This window comes from Myotis yumanensis, unplaced genomic scaffold (assembly GCF_028538775.1).
Source record: "Myotis yumanensis isolate MYYU_CA2020_CCGP unplaced genomic scaffold, mMyoYum1.0.hap1 SCAF_13, whole genome shotgun sequence".
Lineage (NCBI taxonomy): Eukaryota > Metazoa > Chordata > Mammalia > Chiroptera > Vespertilionidae > Myotis > Myotis yumanensis.
Genome location: NW_027223764.1, coordinates 22,204,749 through 22,225,055, shown reverse-complemented (window position 1 = coordinate 22,225,055; position 20,307 = coordinate 22,204,749). Strand labels below are relative to the sequence as shown.

The following is a 20,307-nucleotide window of genomic DNA, read 5'->3' as shown; positions in this document are numbered from 1 at the left end:
TTACTTTGAATTTATATTAGTTCACACAAACACTCCATCCATGCTTTTGTTCCGGCCCTCCGGTCCAGTTTAAGAACCCATTGTGGCCCTCGAGTCAAAAAGTTTGCCCACCCCTGCTCTAGTTGGACTATAAGAATGCAGGACTGAGACCTGCCTCTTTACATGCTATAAAGTACTAGGTTTAAGTTATTTAAGTCTTAGCTTCTTTAGTTGTTAATAATAGAATCTTATTCAAACAAGGCAATTTACTGAAGGAGGATTTATAGTCTCTACGAGCAGGAGGTAAAGTGGATTTCATAATAGGTGGGTACAAGGAACTGGAAGTTAGGAACTAAGACTGTCCCCATCTCTCAGTCTCTTATTTACATTTCTCTGCACATCTGCTTCTTTTTTTTTTTTTTAATATATTTTATTGATTTTTTACAGGGAGGAAGGGAGAGAGATAGCCAGAAACATCGATGAGAGAGAAACACCTATCAGCTGCCTCCTGCACACCTCCCACTGGGGATGTGCCCGCAACCCAGGTACATGCCCCTGACTGGAATCGAACCCGGGACCCCCCAGTCAGCAGCTCTATCCACTGAGCCAAACCGGCTTCGGCCATTTGCTTCTTTTTCCTCCTTTGAAGATAGACTCTTCATTAGTGAATATTTGGTGGAGAATGGCTTCCTCAACCCTAAAATATTCTTAGTGCCTATTCCTGACTGACTTCTGGACTTGGTCCCAGTTCCAAATTCCTGGAGAGAAAATCTTACTGGCCTAACCGGTCCAGAACTCCATTTCTGGTGAAATCAGTGGTGGCAGGGAGAGCGGGGCGGGGCGGAGGGGGGGGCGCGGGGGGCACACAGGTTATGTGAACACTAAGCTGAGCACTGAATGATGGGAATTCTTAGAGACAAGGAAGTAGGCTAGGTTGGTAGATGTATTATGTGAGTTGGCGATGATAGGACAAACCTTTAATGAACCAGTTTCCACACACTATGCAACGTCACGTTGTAGTTTCACAAACCAGGCTATATACATCAGAAGCACCAGGAAAGCTTTGGATAAATACAGATTCTTAGAGCCCCCACTTTCCACCAGTGAATTACAATCTCCAAGGCCAGGGCCCAGGAATCAGCATTTTAATGAAACATTCCCAAAGATTATGTGATTGCTTTATGTTGTTGATTTATTGATGATAGCCATCTGACAGGTGCAAGGTGATATCTCATTGTGGTTTTAATTTGCATTCCTCTGATGATTGGTGATGTTAAGCACCTTTTCATGTCTGTTGGCCATCTATATGTCCTCTGTAGAGAAATGTCCACTTAGGTCCTTTGCCCATTTTTAAATTGGATTGTGTGGTTTTTTGGTGTTGTGAGTTTTTTATAAATTTTGGATATTAACCCCTTATCACATCTCATTGGTGAATATGCTCTCCCTTTAATGTATTGTCTTTTCATTTTGTTGATGGTTTACTTTGCTGTGCGAAACCTTTTTATTTTGATGTAGTCCCATTTGTTTATTTTTTGTTTTCCTTGCCTGAAGAGATATATCAGAAAAAAATATTACTAAGAGAAATGTCCAAGATTTAACTGACCATGTTTTCTTCTAGGATTTTTATGGTTTCGAGTCTTACATTTAGGTCTTTAAATCCATTTTAGTTCATTTTTGTATATGGTGTAAGAAGATTGTCTAGTTTCATTTTTTTTTTTTGCATGTATCTGTTCAATTTTCCCAGCACCATCTATTGAATAGACCATCTTTATCCCCTTGTATGTTCTTGCCTCATTTGTCAAATATTAATTGATCATATAGTGTGAGTTTATTTCTGGGCGTTCTTTATTTGTTCATTGATCTATATATGTCTGATGGTGAGGATGTGGAGAAAAGGGAATCCTTGTGCACTGTTGGTGGGAATGCAGATTGGTGCAGCCACCATGGAAAACAGTATGGAAGTTCCTCAAAAAAAATTAAAAATGGAATTGCCTTATGACCCAGTAATTCCACTTCTGGGTATACCCAAAGAAACCCAAAACACTCATTTGAAAGAATATATGCATCCCTATGTTCATTGCAATGTTATTTACAATAACCAAGCTATGGAAGCAACCCAAGTGCCTTTCCATAGAGGAGTGTGTAAAGTGGTGGTACATTTATACAATGGAATTATTACTTGGCCTTAAAAAGAATGAAATCTTACATTAGTGACAGCATAGATGGACCTGAAGGGCTATGCTAAGTGAGATAAGTTAGTCAGAGGAAGATAAATACCATATGATTTCACTTATACGTGGAATCTAAAGAGCAATATAAATGAACAAAGAGAATAGAAACAGACTCATAGATACCGAGAACAGACTGATAGATGCCAGAGGGGAGGGTCTTGGGGAACTGTGTGAAAAGGCGAAGTTTGTGTTGTTGTTTTTTTACCCCTCATATATGTAGAAAAATAATCACGAGGCAGACCACGTCAGTTAACTTGTGTGTGCCGCTGGGATTCATGCAATTGAGCTCCCAATCAGTTTTACTTCTCCACCACAGTGAAGGAAAGGAGAAAACACATGTAGTAGGGTCATTTGCTAGTAGGAAAGGGGGCTGGGATTCTACATTCATTTTGGAAACTGTAGAAATAATTGCTTGCCTGGGAAGACTGGCCCAAAGGAGTAGGGAGGAGCCAGATAAAATACATAGCCAGTAGTTTTCTATTCTGAAAAGTCAGCTTCTTTCAAGTCCAGAGGGCAGCTATTCCCAAGTTCACGTGGGGGGTGGCAGGAGCATGCTCCTTTTGATGTTGAGCCCAGCTGTGCCTGTGAGCAGATGGATGAAGGTTTGCAAACCTTTAGTCAGGCATCAGACACTGAAGGGCTGGAGGAAGGGCTCATTGCACTCTTTCCTGCTTGAGGAGTACAGAACTTGATGTGTAGCTGGTATTCTGTAGGTTATATACTCAATTTTTGGAGCAGATCTTTGCAACTGACATTACCGAAGCATGTTCAAGTTCTAAGCAGAGAGCTAGGATGAACAAGATATTTTTATTGCTTTTCTAAAATCTCTTCTCTCCTGTACAAAGGCTAGGTCCACTCTTCAGTTAGGTCCACTCTTCTCCTAAAGGCTCTCTGGTCATTAGCCAACACAAGTAGGCTGCCGTAGGACTTCCCATAGGGAAAATTAAAATCCGATTCCTCTCCTTTTGTTACTTAGTCTTTAGGCTGAGAATTTGAAGGAGTAAGAGACACGGGATAAGGACGGGAGAGACTGAGCCTTTCTGAGAGTTTGCTCCTTTGCTGAAGGCCACTTTGAAAGGAAAGAAGAAGTCGAACGGCAATTTCCAGTCGGTTCTGGGTTGGCCCCGTGGAGGCTCTGGCTTCTGGGTAATGTCCACAAAGGTCACAGTAGTTGTCAAAGACATTTCCGTCACCTGGGGATCCTGCAGGAAGAAAGTGCATGACAGGTCTGCACTCGGTACCAGTTTAAATAGCCCTCTACTTGACTTATTATAACTTTCCCTGCAGAAAGACCCAAACCAAATTGCTCTAAGCAAGATATACCTTTTTCTCACATTGGTCCTATGTAATTTTCTATGAGACACAGGAAATGAATTTGTCAGCAACAGTCCATGACACCAGAACTGTGAACAGTTATACCTACCTAAAGACTGACTCTAGCTTCCCCCAACTGGGGAACTGCCTGATATCAGAGAGGCCAGATGGCAAAACTGCTGTGATGTGCTTAGCAGCTCCACCTTATCAGGCTCGCAAAGGGAAAGAAGGCTGAACCTAAAAGCCTCCAGAGACTAGAGCAAGCAAGTCTTTGTAGACCTGAAAGACTCAGTAACAGGAGATAACAGGGCGGTAGGGACAGAACATGGTCACTGAATGGGACTCCCTCAATGCAAACAAGCAACAACCCCTTCCCCACCTCGAGAAGAGACTGGACAATTCAAATCAGAGAAATTCTGGGTTTAGAGATGTTGGGCGTAAAGAAGGACTGAGTGAGGCACAGAACTAAAAATAAGGAAATTACTCTGTATAATAAAATGCCTTTCCTCATCTAGTTCCAAAATGTTGACTGATGGTCTTACAACTATACCGTTCAGTAGGGAGGGCCTTTTTCTGAAGAAAATTAGTAGTTCCACAAAAAGACAAAGATACGTACATCTGGCAGTTCCACAATGTTTTGGTCAATGACAACCATGTATATGATGGTGGTCCCTTTAGGTTATAATGGAGCTGAAAAATTCCTAGTGTCCAGTGACGTGGCACTTATAAAGTCATAGCACAACAAATTACTCTCGCATCTGTGGTAATGCTGGTGTAAACAAGCCTAGTGCGCAACGCTACCTCAAGGCCACACATCAGTCCGTCTCACTCATGATCCCAGAGCTTTAGGTCTTAATAGCTTACTCTTTTTCTTTTTCAGTAGCATCTGTGTAAGAACCCAAGTTTATTCATACATAAAAACAAGCTGGTCTCAAACACACTTGAGAATATAATACAAAATTGTTTTAGTCCTGTATTTCCACATAATGCAATGAGAATAACTTATTTTGAGTGTATCTCTGTTTTCTTAGTCCTCCTAAAGAGCAAGATTTCTGAGGTAAGTTCAGTCAGTGTGTTATATTTGAATTTTAAAGTCTAAATTTTTTCTATTTACATTGAAAAAATTATGTATAAGCAAAATTTGAAAATTCACTGTTTAGCATGAGCAGCAAGAACAGTGAAAAAATAAAAACAAAAAATGAAACCAAAGAAAAAAACAACCTCTCTCAAAGTCTAGTTACCTAAATTCTTTTATCAAGACAACAAAAGGCACATAGCCAAGTCAGCTCATTTCTTTTAGTAGGGATTCAGTTGTCATATATGGTTGACTTATTTTATTTTTACCTTAACCTACAATATTTTATGATATTTACTTCAGAAATTGCTACCGACAATTCTGTTTTAACATTTTGTGAGATTTTAGGGGATTTTTTTTCTTCAATTTAGTTTATATGCAGCAAATTCCATTTACCCCAAATAAGATTTACTTTTTAACAACATGAAAAGTTTGCATTAGGTTTTGTTTGGCTTTGATAATAAAAAGTACATCATTTGTGTGTGTGTGTGTGTGTGTGTATATATATATATATATATATATATTACTATATTACATTTTTATAATCTCAATTTTTAAACCATTATATGTAAACTGCATGTCCAATCATTTCAAATAAAAACTCATTATCAGAGAAAAAGCTGTGGATACCACCTCTTTACGTTTTGTAGCTACATATTTCAGACTATGAACTAGGACACATTCCTCTTTGACTCAGGTTTGTAACTCATTATTGAGTTGCAAGAGTTCTTTATTCTACATACAAGGACTTTGCCAGGTACGTGTATTGCAAATATTAACCCCTAGTCAGTGGCTTTTTTTTTGTCTTTTTGTTTCATTTTAACTTTTTTATTGAAGTATAATTTATATACAATAAAATGTACACATCTCAAATGTTCAGTGTAATGCGTTTTGACAGTTGTATATGCAACTAGACCACCAACTTACACTATACACAAGAATAAATACAGATAAAAGACTTTGTAAGTTGCGAAACCATAACAATCCTAAAACATAGGCAGTAAAATCTCAGACATCTCTCAGAGCAAAAGGCTCAGAGACTAAAGCAGCGGTTCTCAACCTGTGGGTCGCGACCCCTTTGGGGGTCGAACGACCCTTTCACAGGGGTCACCTAAGACCATCGGAAAACACATATATAATTACATATTGTTTTTGTGATTAATCACTATGCTTTAATTATGTTCAATTTGTAACAATGAAAATACATCCTGCATATCAGATATTTACATTACAATTCATAACAGTAGCAAAATTACAGTTATGAAGTAGCAACGAAAATAATTTTATGGTTGGGTGTCACCACAACATGAGGAGCTGTATTAAAGGATCGCGGCATTAGGAAGGTTGAGAACCACTGGACTAAAGTGTGTGACTGTCACATTGAATATATAGTTATGGAAAATATTTTCTGTGGTTGAATCAACCAATATAGTAATAGTGGTATGATAATTTAAAAGAAACTAACCTACACTATAGTCTAGATTCGGGATATTAAAAAATCAGTAACCAGGCTGGGAGGGATCTACTTGAAAGTAAATTGTGTCAGCTCACTGTAACCAAGCATTAGCTGGTAGCATAAACTGTTTCTCAGAAGTCAAAATTATATAGTCATCAAAAATTATATAGTCATCAAATGGCTGATAAGACAGTCTAGGCTTTGCGAAGATTAGTGGTCCTTTATGAGCCATGACTTACCTTTATGGACTGACACTGGTACAGGAATCGTGCTCCCGACACATGAGCTTGTGGGTTGGACTGGAGGCCTATATATGCCCACAATACCTGGATCTCCAGGGACACTGGTATGATACAGCAAGAAGTGCAACCTGTAGCCTGCAGAGGGTAAAGAAGCATCTGCTTGAATTTCTGATGGCCACTTATAATCCATCACCATGCACTGAGTAGCCATTATTTCTTACACAGTCTACATTAACAGAGAAAGCAATGTGGCTTCTAAGTTCACATAGACCCTGTTTACTGTCCTTGATCGTAGGAAAATTAAAATTCTAAAATGGAAATTACTAATATAGAGATTATAAAATGAAAGCCCATTTACAATGGCTATAAGAAGTGCTCAGTATGCCCAGTGGGACTGACACAGTTGGTTGGAACATCGTCCCCTGCACTGAAAGGTTTCTGGTTCAATTCCTGGTCAGGACACGTATGGAAGGCAACCAATTGATGCCCCTCCCCATCTCGCCAAGCATGTCCTCAGGTGAGGATTAGAAAAATAATAAAAAAGAAGTGATCAGTGAGTGGTGCGCAGTCAGTATTGTGGAATGCCAGAAGAAGAAACAGCCATTTCTGGTTGAGGATGGAACTGGGATGAGTAATATCTGACCAAGAAATGGCGATTAAAGGAGAATTCAGGTAGAGAGATGGCATATAACGAGGTATACAACTAGAACAGCACGTGATGCCATGGAGGGGCATCATTGATTCATGTGAATCATAGTTACTGAGTGTCTCCTATGTGCCTGGCATGTACGAGGCACTGGCCTTGAGCAGACACTTGCCTGAAGCAAAGGATTGAACACAGGAGCAGTGAAAAGTTAAGGAAGAAGGCATTTCAGTGATTATGAAGTCTAACAAGTTGACTGACTCTTGGAGGATTAATTCTAACATGCAGGAAGGATTGATGGAAGTGAGTACTTTAATCAGTAGATTACTATAACTTAGCAGATACAAACTATCCTCAAATATGCTTTGTGATTTTCTAGCTTCATACTTCTTTATAGTAAGGCTCAGATATAGGCAATAACGTGTATAAACTGGGAGCAGGAGAAGACAGGCCATGCTTATGTTTATTAAGTAACAGTCAAACTGGTTTTTAAGTGGCTGCACCATTTTGCAGTCCCACCAACAATGTCTGAGGGTTCCAATATCTCCTCATCCTTGCCAACACCTGTTATCCATCTTTTTAATTATAGATATCCGAGTGGGTGTGAAGCGGTATCTCATCATGGTTTTGCAATTTTCTAATGGCTAATGATGTTGAATATTTTTTCATAAGTTTGTTCCAAATACTTTTAAACATTTTTCTTTTCATTTATTTTACATTTGGAACATTTTCCCATGTTGTCAAATGCTCTTTGGAAATGTGATTTTAACATGTAAATTTAAGAATAACAAAGAGTAGTTCAGTTCCACTAGAATCTCAATCCAACCCCTTCCTGTATTCAGCCGGGTAGCATCCACAATCCATACTCCCTCAGCATGGCTTTGAAGTTTAAGAGAACTCAATTTGACTTCAGTTGCCTAAAGGCTGGATCAATACATGTGTTTACTTATCCCCCAAATCTCTGCAAAAGGAAAGAAGTATATAAGGATTAAAGTCAGAATAGTGCTGAGAAAGGGAAAAACATTATTTAAAAATAATCTCTAAGGGGAAAGGTCTTTCAAAGTCTGAACTAAAACGCCAAGGTAAAATAGAAAAAGGACTGATAAGTTTCACAACATAAAAGTCAACTTCTGCATGGCAAAAAACACCATCAACAAAGTCAAAAGACAAATGACAAACTCAGAAAAAAAAAATTCTGCAAATCAAATCACAGAAAAAAAAAACCATTTCTCAAATATGCAAAGATTTCCTGTAAGTCATAAGACCAATAATTCAATAAAAATGGGCAAGTGATATATATAGATCACAGTGAAGAAAACATAAATTGTCCAACCATATGTCAAAATACTCAACCTTATTCATAGAGAAAAATAAAACTACACTGGAATGCTATTTTCACTTAGAAGAGCGAAGCTTAAAAGATTCAAAAACACAGTAGTGATGTAAGTTTGGGGTAACAAGCAGTCTCATGGATGGATGGAGGGACTACAAATTGATATAACCTGTATAGAGAATGAATTGGCAGTAGTTATTAAAATTTTAAATGCCTATACCCTTTGATCTAGAAATTCTTACTTCTAGGATTTAACATATAGGTTTATTCTCACATGTATGATGTGGTAACCTGAATGAGGTTATAAAATGCCGCATTGTATATAATATCAAAACTCGAAAAACACCTGAATGTCCATTCATAAAACTGGTAAAATAAATTATGGTTCATCTGTACTTTTTGAAATTTTCAAGCCAGTGTATGTATTACTTATACAGAAAAACAAATAATTTACATTTTTAAATAAAAGGAAAATTAAAGGTACAGCAACCTAAAGTGAGGAGGTAAGGGGTAGGCAAAAGAGGAAGAAAATAGAAGAACACAGCAAATTTCCTTATTTCAGTCAGACTGCAGTCAAGAGAACTCATCTAGTGGGCCACCTGAAAAAGTAAAAACAACAGCTGGACGAGGTGAATTCAGGGGCAGGAGGTGTTGAGGTTTTTACTTTTAATTTAATAAATTAAATTTCTGACTTGGTAATGTGTTGTTATTAAATGTAAAAATATAAATTTTATAACAGAAAGAAGATAATTTCAACCTCAAAGAAAGAATCTGTGCTGATCAAATATTCAGGAATGCAAGAATATTTGAAATATATATGTAATATATTTTTCTCTTACAATGAGGAAGGTTGATTTTTTCAAATATTTTTATTGATTTCAGAGAGGAAAGGAGAGGGAGAGAGAGATAGAAACATCAATGATGAGAGAGAATCAATAATCAGCTGCCTCCTGCACGTCCCACCCTGAGGATCGAGCCCACAACCTGGGCATGTGCCCTTGACCAGAATCGAACCTGGGACCCTTCAGTTCGCAGGCTGACACTCTATCCACTGAACCAAACTGGCTAGGGCAGTAAGTTTGATTTTGAACCACAGAGCAATCTCTAGATTTTCTACCTTCAAATTTTTCTCTCAGGAAGTAAGTTAAATATAAACCTAACCTGAAGCAATGACATCAAATGGGCATGATTTCTTATATTCTTACTAGAAGCCCGGTGCACAAATTCATGCACAGGTGGGGTCCCTTGGCCTGGTCGGCAATTGAGGCCAATTGGGGCTGTCTTGCCCAGTCCCAATCGGGCCAGTCGACTCAGGGGAGGGACCGTGGGAGGTTGGCTGGCCATAGGAGACTGGCTGTGGGAGCGCACTGACCACCAGGGGGCAGCTCCTGCGTTGAGCAGCTGCCCCCTGGTGGTCAGTGCACATCATAGCGACTGGTTGTAACAGTCGCTTAGGCTTTTATATATATAGACTAGAGGCCAGGTGCACGAAATTCATGCACTGGGGGCGGGGAGGTATCCCCTCAGCCCAGGTGTGCCCTCTCGCAGTCTGGAAGTGCTCGGGGAATGTCTGACTGATGGCTCAGGCCCGGAGGGAGCGGGCCTAAGCCATCAGTCGGACATCCTTAGTGCTGACGTGGAGGCAGGAGAGGTTCCCACTACCGCTGCTGTGCTCACCAGCTGTGAGCCTGGCTTCTGGCTGAGCAGCGCTCCCACTGTGGGAGCTCACTGACCACCAGGGGGCAGCTCCTGCGTTGAGCGTCTGCCCCCTGGTGGTCAGTGCGCATCATAGAGACTGGTTGTTTTACTATTCGGTCAATTTGCATATTAGCCTTTTATTATATAGGACTAGAGGCTTGGTGCACGAATGCGTGCACTGTGTGGTCTGGCCAGCCCGCCTCAATCAAGCCGGCTGGCTGGGGGTAAGAGATGTGAGAGGTTGGCTGGCCAGCCCATCCCCAATCAGGGTGGGTGGGGGGGCGATCAGGGGATGGGGCCGGCCAGGGGGAGGGGCTGTGGGCGGTTGTCCAACCAGCCCCATCTCCTGGTCGAACTCCCGGTTGAACTTCTGGTCGAGGGGACAATTTGCATATTAGCCTTTTATTATATAGGATGATAACCACATTATTTAAGGAAATAGGGCTGGTTTTAATTTCAACAAAATGGGGATGCGAGTCCCAGTCAGACAGGTATTTCTCTCCTTACTGAAACACTGCAGTTCCTGCTGAGGATCGGGGTCCACTCTGCCTTCTGAGCTGGGTCAGCGTTACCAAAGATGGCAACATGTTCTGGTCTGGGCCTCCCGTGAAGAGTCTGGTACATCTCTTGCTGCAGGTGGTTGCAGTCCACCTTTTTCAGCCTGAAATTAAACATCATGGAAGCTGCAGTCCAATGCTAACTTAATAATGTAACCATATTAGCATATTAATCCAAATATTAGAAACTAGAGGTCCGGTGCACGAAATTCATGTACTTGGTGGGGGGGGTCCCTCAGCCCGGCCTGCGCCCTCTTGCAGTCTGGGAGCCCTCACCAGCAATAAGCCCGGCTTCTGGCTGAGGGCGCTCCCCCTGTGGGAACGCATTGACCACCAGGGGGCACCTCCTGTGTTGAGTGTCTGCCCCATGGTGGTCAGTGTGTGTCATAGCGACCGGTTGTTCTGCTGTTCGGTCGATTTGCATATTAGCCTGTTATTGTATAGGATAATAGTATAAAATGAATTGGAGGGAAAAAGTCTTCGGTAGGTATAGAGGACTGTCAGAAAACTCTTAGCATTATGAATATCATTTAGATTCTAAGACTACTCCTAACTAGCAATCTCTGAACTCTCGTTCAAAATATAGAAGTTACCATATCAACATAATCCCTAAATAGAGACAAAATTGTGGGAAATGATGGGGGAGCAATGAATTACCTGAGTTTGCATCCAGACATTGCATTCACCCCAAATTGTACTTTGTGTCTCCTGACAGAGCAAGTTCCATCACCCTGGCTCTGCAAGAGGGTCACCTGAGTTAGAAAGTGATGGTCAAGGAGGTCATAACAGAAGAAAAGTAGGCAGACTGGAAAATGTACGCCCTTATTGTTTCCTTAACACTACTTACATTTTATTAATATCATGGTATCGTTCAAGTTGCAATTTGTTTTCTTCTTCTAGGAATTAAAAGGCACCCAGAGATAGTGTTTTTCCAAAAATGGTTAAGCACACACCAGCATATAAATACCTCATTAAATAAAATCAGTCACGATCTTCACCTTCAGCCAGTCTAAGATGTTTTAAAGCCTTTGGTTGTATCACCATTTGAGAATACACTGAATTAATGGCTTGGTAAAGGAAGTCCTGGATACCTAAAAAATGGGGCACTGCAGAATTGGGAAATCCAAAAGATCAGCAGCTGCAGCTCTTCTCATTAGTCTGCAACAGGCACTCAGCCCCAGAAAGGATACAGAGTGACTGATGTCACCGGTTAGAGCCAAGAGTGGCTTCCCAGCAATGTAGCCAGGATTCCCACTTCTAGGACCAGGAAGGGGAGTGGCTGTGCTCTGAAAGGCCTGCAGAAAGAGTAAAAGAAAGTCACTTATGGAGGAAAGCATGCTCGCACACCTTCCACTGCTTTCTTCACACCCTTCCTTAAGGCAATGCAGGAAGTTAGCTGCACTGGGGGCCTCCTTCCACACTGTAGGATTTTGCAAAAATTTCTATTCCAATGACTTCCATTTTTATCCCCTGAAGTAAATCCTGAGTGATCTGAATATTGAAATTTACTATATAAATTCACTGTATGGCACTGCTACTAAGGGTTACAAGCAAAGATTATTAACCCTGTTTTTAAAAAATTACTATCAATTTAGGTCTATGTTCAGCCTGGCTGAAAGGAGAAGAATTTAAATGTAATTCATAAATATATTTTAATTAACTATAGATTTTCCAGAGATGAACTCGGAGAAACGAGACTTGGTTGATCACTTGGAGGCAGAGCTGAGAAAAAAAACTGGACTCGGCAAGGTTGGAAAATGTAGCAGCAGAAGAAAGCCAAAGGTGGTGATCAAGATTGGAAACTTAGGTTAAGTGGGGAACGATTAAAACACTGAATGCCATTTACATTTTTGACAACGTTCATAAATACACATAGACAAAAATTCATACTCATTATAAGCATGTAAGCTCAAATAATACAGAAATATAAAAAGTGAAAAAAGTATCTACTGAATGCACAGAAATGTATTCAGGAAGTCCGCACACTACAAAAAGAAATGCCTCAACTGACAGACTGAAGTAGGCCTTCATATTCTCACTCTACTTCACACGTGTTACAGACACAGAGGAACTGTATTCCTTCCCCCTCTGTCCCCTATAGGAGAAGGGCCCTTACCCTGAAGCGAATGATGAATTGCTGCTGTAAGGAAGCGCCTGGCTCAACAGTCAGGTTGGTTTGTCCAAAACTGACAGAGACCTTCTGGATTCCGAAAGTCCCATTGGTCTCTATCTCATAGATGACCTGCAATACAAAAGTAGAATTGATTATAATAAAGATTATTTAGTGGGCCAATTATGTGTAATTTAAATTTTCTGTCTTAAAGGGTTTTATTATAAATGAATGAGGGCACAGCATGGTGACTACTATGAACAAATCTGTATATCTGAAAGTTGATAAAAGAGTAGATCTTGAAAGTTCTCATTGCAAGAAAAAAATGTGTAACTGTGTGGTGATGGTCGTTAACTCACAACTGTAAACCTACTTTTGCCCACCCCGTTACATATATCAAATCATATTGTACATCTAAAACGAATTCAATATTAAATGTTAATTATATCTCAATTAAAAATATAGCCAAATGAGGGAGAATAAACAAGTAGTCTTAAAAACACACGAGAAAAGAGACTGGATAGAGCTCTTAAAAGGTCCATGGGAGAGGGGAGTTTTAAGATTTGAAAGGGAAGAAAAATAAGTTTTGATTGTGTGCAGAGGAAGGTGAGAGAAGCACAGGTTAGGTGGATGGAAACCTGGTTTACTTGGCTGTCCTATGTCTGAGGATGAGGAGAAATAGCAGCTGGAGATGGAAATTATAAGCAATTGATCCTTAGATTTCTGAACATAGTCTTTAAAGTTACACTTTAAGATAATTTTTACTTCTGTAGGTTGATTAGAAGAGAGAGAACAAAGGAAAAGTTGATTAGTCTATTTCAGATCTTCAGATGATACTGACTTCACTAACAGAAGAAAACATGGTCAGTAAGAACCCTAAGAGACTGTATATCAACAGAGGAGTTAGAAATACTCTTAATGTTCACGACACGCAATACTGGAGGACGGTAGCAGTGGAAACGGCTGAAACATGGTAGGGAGGAAGGGGATGGGCTCAATTCTTGACATGTTAATTTCCAGGTAGTGCACAAAACTTCCTGTGAGGTCGGTGTGGTACTGAAGATGAGGCACCTCAGTAGTAGCGAACAACATTCATCAATCCAGAACCTGAGGTCCCCATCCCTACCTGGGAAACAGCATTCTGACAAGTGTTTCCAGCCAACAGAGGAGAACCAGCCTGTGAGACGGGTGTTACAGGAACCTGGAACTAGCAAGGGAAAGAAGCAAATCAACTAAAATTGAAAGCAGCATTTTCTCTTCTAGCTATATGTCAGCTAAAATGAGTATTTTTCATTTTGACCATCAACTTTCTTTCTCCTTCCGCTGCCAGACTACAACTTAAGTTCAAGTCACTGTCATTCTAAGCCAGCACATCTCAAAACATATTTCTCAGAACGCTGATTCTGAGATATAACATAAAGGTTCCATGGTCAATTAAGTTTTAGAAATATGTATTTGATACCTGCCTCTTAGGGATTACGAGGGCCCTTAAGCCTATTAAAGACTCCAAGAAGTCCACCCTAAATATAGTGTTAATATTTCCCAAACTTATCTAACAACCTTTTGAATTTTTAATTCATATACTTATTAATCGTATAGAACACATGGAAAACATTGTTTTAGACTCACACTTAACATTTTGATACATCACAAATGCATTTTCTTTCACCATTATAATCAAGACTAAAATTTGCCTCAGATGCAAAGGGACCAAATATTCACTTTACTTTTTCCTGATGAGCAGCATCTTACCTTCATATTCTGCAGATCAGTCATGCCTCTTGGCACCTAGAATGAGAGAAAAGCAAGAAAATGAGTATGCAGACATCTTAGAGGAAATCTCCAGGAGCTTGCATTTTCACATTGGGGGGTGGGGGGCATAAATAGACATATTAGAATCATTTGCTTCCTCTCTTCTACCTGACTCTTCTTTCCACTAAAATGCCAGGAGAAAGCAGAAGGGAGGTTGGATGGACTGTGATGCCCATCTACTCTGAGCTCTACTGAAGTTTTGATGAAATAGTGAGATGTCACCCTTCTCCCCCTCCCTAGCCAATCCCATTAGCCAGGAGGTTGAAAATCTCTAATCATGGCCCTAACCGGTTTGGCTCAGTGGATAGAGCATCGGCCTACGGACTGAAGGGTCCCAGGTTCGATTCCGGTCAAGGGCATGTGCCTTGGTTGCAAGCACGTCCCCAGTAGGGGGTGTGCAGGAGGCAGCTGATCAATGTTTCTCTCTCATTGATGTTTCTAACTCTCTATCCCTCTCCCTTCCTCTCTGTAAAAAATCAATAAAATATATATTATTTTTAAAAAAAAGAAGAAAAAGAAAGAAAATCTCTAATCATGGCTATGTAGCCTTAATTCTTTCATCTTTCTTCAGACAACAGGACTTCCAGGCCCTCTGCCTTTTATGTAGCTATTGGGCATTCTGATTTTCAAGTTAGTGCTTTGCCCACAACCCAGCCGTGGGCAGCATGTTGATTTTAAACCCATAGTGCTGACAGTGGGAGAGAAGGGATACCCACCTTCAAGACTGTGAAGTTGTAGTAAGAGACAGCATTGAGGGCTGGATCCAAGGTGCAGCTGTTTGCCAGATTCTTGAAGAAACGGACACAGGTTGTACTTTTACTCTCCAAGAAACCTTAACGCACAAAGAATTAAGGGGGTGGTAAATGAGAAAGCCTATTCTAACTTGAAGAAAAAGGTTGGCACTTCTGCTCTGACTCACCTGCAGGATTGCTCTCGATACAGACTCCCCCAGCTCCAACTCCTGCAGGCTGCCTCAGCGAGCTTACTGCAGACCACTCTGAGAAGTGAGTCAAAATGGGGTCCCCAGCCTGAACAAAGCATAGCAGAAACTTATTCACCATGAAAGTGGACAGAAGTCCACCAGAAACTGAAAAAGCAGAAACAAAAATTAATTCAGCTTGTTCATGTGGACAACACCGCTCTCCAAAAGAACTGACAGCAGTTTACCTAACTGCAGCGGGGGACCTCAAAGATACCAGTCAATTGTTGGTTATGAGGGAAACATCAAACCCAACAATCCCATCCTCTTCCCCAGGCTCACCCTGTAAAAAGGTGCTGGCGACGGCGTCTGGAATGTTGAATTGAATGAGTTGCCTCCAAACTCTATAGCCGGGGTCTGGAAGTTGGATGCATTCACTTTTTGGGGCTTCTGGAAGTAGTTTAATTTTGCTAAAATGTGTTTAGAAATAAAAGGGTTTTAGATAAAAGCAAAATATTTATTTTTAAATGGCTTGCATGCCAAGTAACTAATATTTTTATTGAGGCATAATATATACACAGTAAGCTTAAGTATACAAACGCAGTAATCTTAAGTGTAACTCACAAGAATTTTTACAGCCCTAACCGGTTTGGCTCAGTGGATAGAGCGTCGGCCTGAGGACTAAAAGGTCCCAGGTTCAATTCCGGCCAAGGGTCTGTACCTTGGTTGCGGGCACATCCCCAGTGGGGAGTGTCCAGGAGGCAGCTGATCGATGTTTCTCTCTCATCGATGCTTCTAACTCTCTATCCCTCTCCCTTCCTCTCTGTAAAATATCAATAAAATATATTTAAAAACAAAAGAATTTTTACAAATCTACATAATGTTATTACTACTACTCAGATTAAGTTATAAAACATTTTCCCAGAAGGTTCCCAATCAATACTCCATCTTGAGTTAACAATTCTGATTTCTATCACCTTCCAATTTATTTGTAATCTGTTAAATGAATTATTGTTTTAGTATTAGTATCAGAGATAAGAATATAGCCAACACAATGGAAAACAGTATGGAGGTTCCTCAAAAAATTAATAATAGAGTTACCACATGACCCAGCAACCCCACTTCTGGGTATACAATCCATCCTTTCTAGAAGCTGATAATTTACCTCGGGAGACACAATGTTTATATAAACGGAACAATCCTAAGTATCCTATAGTTTCCAAGGAAATGACTCTCAGGTGTTGTTGGGGAAAGAAAGTTCAAAACTACCGGTGCAGAGCAGTAGCAGGGTGGTATAGGAGACAGGAGGGGAGATCAAAAACAAGGAAGGCCAGTTGGATGCTATTGCAATAGCTCTGGAGCAGTAAGGCTGGGACTAGAAGGCAGTGGGAGATTTAGAAAGGATGGGGCCGCAGCTAATGTGTTATAGCTATCATCAGCAAATGTCCAAGTCTATTTAAAAACCTTAATAACAACAACCACCTCTCATTGCTATTGCACTCTAACGTTAACAGAGCACTTTTAGATCCAGGGTTAGTATTATTATTATTGCTTATTTCGCAACTGAAGAAATGAGACTGGAAATGCCAAGGGATTTGCCCAAGTCTGAGCAGCTGGTAAGTAAATGGCAAAGCTGAGATCCGACTCTAATGCTCTTTCTCCTACATTGTTGCTTCATAAAATAAAAACAAGGTTGGTATATAGGTCATTTTTCAAAGACAGTCATTCATGTACTATTTGGTGCCTCCTATGTATCGCTTGCTGGAGATTCAGTGAGAGCCTTCATGGAGATTGTATCAAGTAGGGGAACAGAATCTACCTGGCATTATCTGGGCCAACAGAGATGATTAAAATTAAAGTTCTGTATGGGTTTTCTGACCCATAGCCAATAGGGCATTAAAAACCTGCAAATGTCCAAATAAGAGAAAGAGAGAGGGGGCAGGTGGAGAAGAGGATGATAGAAATTCTCAAAGGAAAAAAAAAGTTTAAACACAAAACAAAGAAAAGGACAGAGACAAAACCAGCTTTCAACGAATGGAAGGCAATAAGAACCAACACGCTTCTACTCACAGCTGTTCACATGGACACAAAACTGCTTAATTCCATTTACATCCACGAAAACTCTTGACGGAAATGGGGAATTACTCCTGAAGATAAGGGAGTTGTCCACACAAACCCAACTTGAAGACCTGCGAAGACACAGGATGGAGAAGGTACATTTAGAAGCACAGGGCTAGCTCCAAACAAGGTTGCCCCATAGATGTCAGTCAGATGCCAAAGAACGGCTCTTTGGGCAGCCACCGGACAACACGAAGGTCCCAGTCTATGGGACGGCCCGGCTCTAAAGATACCGAAGAGCAAAGTCACTTCTGGGAACACCAGGGCAATCCCACTCACGGTGTAAATGAGGGAGGCAGGCAGCAAGGATCTCTCTCCCTACTTCCAACTATTACCCATTCCAGGGCCCCCATCCCCTCTAGGGCTCACCCTGCACGGGTCAGCTCACCTCACGCTTCCCGGAAGGCAGAAGGAGAAAACTGTCCTCGGATGGAGAAGAGAGCAGTCTCTGTCGCAGCAGCAATTTATATCGCAGGTTCCAGGAGTCAAGTCGCAGACACAGATCGGTAAGACTACGAAGGTGCAACATAAAGTAGAGCGAAAGGGATGAGGAGCCCTGAATTCTTCCAAGTGCATTCGAATTCCCCTCTTCTGGCAGCCCCCAACCTCACTTGGTAGCAATTCACTTTGTTCACAGAATGTTAGATCTAAGCCTGTAGTTCCCCTCACTTCCCCTCCCCTCACCTGGGAAGAGGTCCAAGGCCCCATCTCCAGGCGCTGAAGGGGTCCCCAGCGTAGGGAACACCGAGGAGGTCCCAGGCCCAGCCCGCGGAGTTTCAGTCCCCTCCGAAGAGGGTTCAAGGGTCCCGCCCTGCGACCCTGGCCCCGAGGAGGTGGGCCCCGGCCCTGGCGGGGAGGAAGAGGGCTGAGGACGGACGCCCTCGGGGACCAGCAGGAAGAACACCTTCAGGAGCGCGAGCGGCGAGGTGTACATGGGGCCGCTGAGATCCCCGAGTGTTTGCAGTGCGTTTGGTTTCGGCGGTCGCCAGACGCGTCGCTAGGGGACGGAGGGGGCTGAGGGGAAGTCGCAGAGCGTCTGACGTCATCTGTTTGCCTCTGCTCATTGGCTCATGGTGGTGGCTGAGATCTCTTCAGCCAATAGAAAGCGGCGTTGTTACAGCTCTTTGGGCATCGTTTAGTGTGCGTCCTCCTCCTTAGGCCGGGCCCCGCCCCCGTCGCTTGGCAACCGCCAAACTGGCGCAGGCGCCCTCGCCCCGCCCTCCGCTAGGTGGCAGTAGAGGTTCAGCGGAAGGACCAGTGCCGCAGGGGCCGAGCGGGCTTCGCGGCCCAGATGCCTGAGCCCTTCCTTTGATGGAGGGAAACCCCAGAGTCTGGAACTAGAATTGCGTATCTTTTCCACCCGGATTCTAAGCAAGGATAATTCCACGAAGGAAAATACAGCAAAGATACATACCTTAAAAAAAAGAGTCTCATCTAAATTTTGTATTGGGGGGCGGGGGGAGAGAATATATTAGAAAGATTCAGCTTCTTACATTTTAACACTGAGAAATTACTAAAACATATCAACCTCAATAAATGTGTGAAATCATTAAATGTGGACGGCATGTTTGTTACTACAAGAAAATATAGAAGGGGGTTGAAAAAATGGAGTGGGGAAAAATGTGAGCAGATAGAGGAGTAAGGAAAGGAGGCATTTTCTAGGGGGTGAAGAGAAAATAAGATTCGGGGATGGAAATAGCCACGGGATGGAGAAGAAAACTTATTTTTATTTTTTTGCTATTACAAACCGCTACTTTCTGTGGCCCTCTTTGGGAAATGTGTGCTCTTCTGCTTTTCTAGAGCAGCACTGCCGATGGAACTCCCTGCAATGTTGGAAATGTTCTGTACCTGCACTTTCAACATAGCAACAACCACAGGCTCTGTGTGGCTTCTGCGTACCTGAAATGTGGCTACCGTGACTGCAGAGCTGAATTTAAAAATTTTCATTCTAAGTTGAATAACTGCATGTGACTAGTAGCTACCATGCTGGATAGTACAACTGTCGATGATGAAAATCTTGCTCCAGCTAGACCCAGTGTTTTCCTCAGTCTGCCCAGTTCTTACATCTGGATCATTTCCGTGCCTTGGTTTTCTGATATAGATTAAGGCCTGGTAAGAGTTATCTAGTACACTTAGCTAAAATCTAGCAATAATGCCTCCTTTTCCAAGTGAACCACTTTAGGCAGATAAATTTTAGGATAACTGATCTTGTTCATATTCTCTGACAAGATATTGATATTCTAATGTTTTGAAGTCAGTAGCTAAATGTATCTCTGTGTTATAAATGTTATCAAACATATTTTTATATGATTGGGTGATGCTAAGGAGATTTTCTATATTTGAGTTTGGGTATAAAACATTTATCTATTTTGATAGTAATTTCTGTAGGAAGAGGCCACGTTCAGCGTATCCAAAAATATATGTAATTACTAGAATATGAGGTCCACAAAACAGGAAGTTTTGTCTGTTTAGTTCACTGTTGTGTCACATGCCTAGAGCAGTGCCTCAGGCATATGTTCATTAAATATTTTGTAAAAGCCCTCGCCAGTGTGGCTCAGTTGGTTGGGCGTCATCTGTGCACCAAAGGTTGCTGGTTCGATTCCAGATCAAGGGCTTGATCCCAGGTAGGGGGTGTGCAGGAGGCAGCCAATAGACATGTCTAATCAGAGTATGTTAGATTTCAAAGTTTGGAATTTACACCGTAATTCTCAATCAATGGTAGATTATTCCTAAATTTATTAAAATTGGCAAAAGAATCTGTTGGTTGAAGTAATTTCAGGGTTGAGTGTAGGGAAATTACATTTCAGGATCTGTGTTGCT

At 41.4% G+C, this 20,307-nt stretch overlaps 1 protein-coding gene across 2 annotated transcripts; it reads right to left on the bottom strand.

The window, feature by feature from the left end:
- Window positions 1-2,459: 2,459 nt before the first annotated feature.
- TCTN3 (tectonic family member 3) lies at window positions 2,460-18,570 on the bottom strand. 2 transcript variants are annotated; one of them, XM_070432615.1, is made up of 14 exons: window positions 18,172-18,570; window positions 17,876-17,999; window positions 17,440-17,558; window positions 15,712-15,839; window positions 15,370-15,478; window positions 15,167-15,282; window positions 14,391-14,426; window positions 13,765-13,845; window positions 12,645-12,770; window positions 11,719-11,823; window positions 11,186-11,280; window positions 10,479-10,632; window positions 6,295-6,432; window positions 2,460-3,412 (listed from the first exon to the last, which is right to left on the bottom strand). In XM_070432615.1, the coding sequence occupies exons 1-14, from the start codon at window positions 18,419-18,421 to the stop codon at window positions 3,179-3,181; spliced, it is 1,815 nt and encodes a 604-aa protein (XP_070288716.1). In that variant the 5' UTR covers window positions 18,422-18,570; the 3' UTR covers window positions 2,460-3,178. The 2 variants fall into 2 exon arrangements, with proteins under 2 accessions (XP_070288716.1, XP_070288717.1); XM_070432616.1 differs by having other exon boundaries at window positions 18,392-18,569.
- Window positions 18,571-20,307: the final 1,737 nt, after the last annotated feature.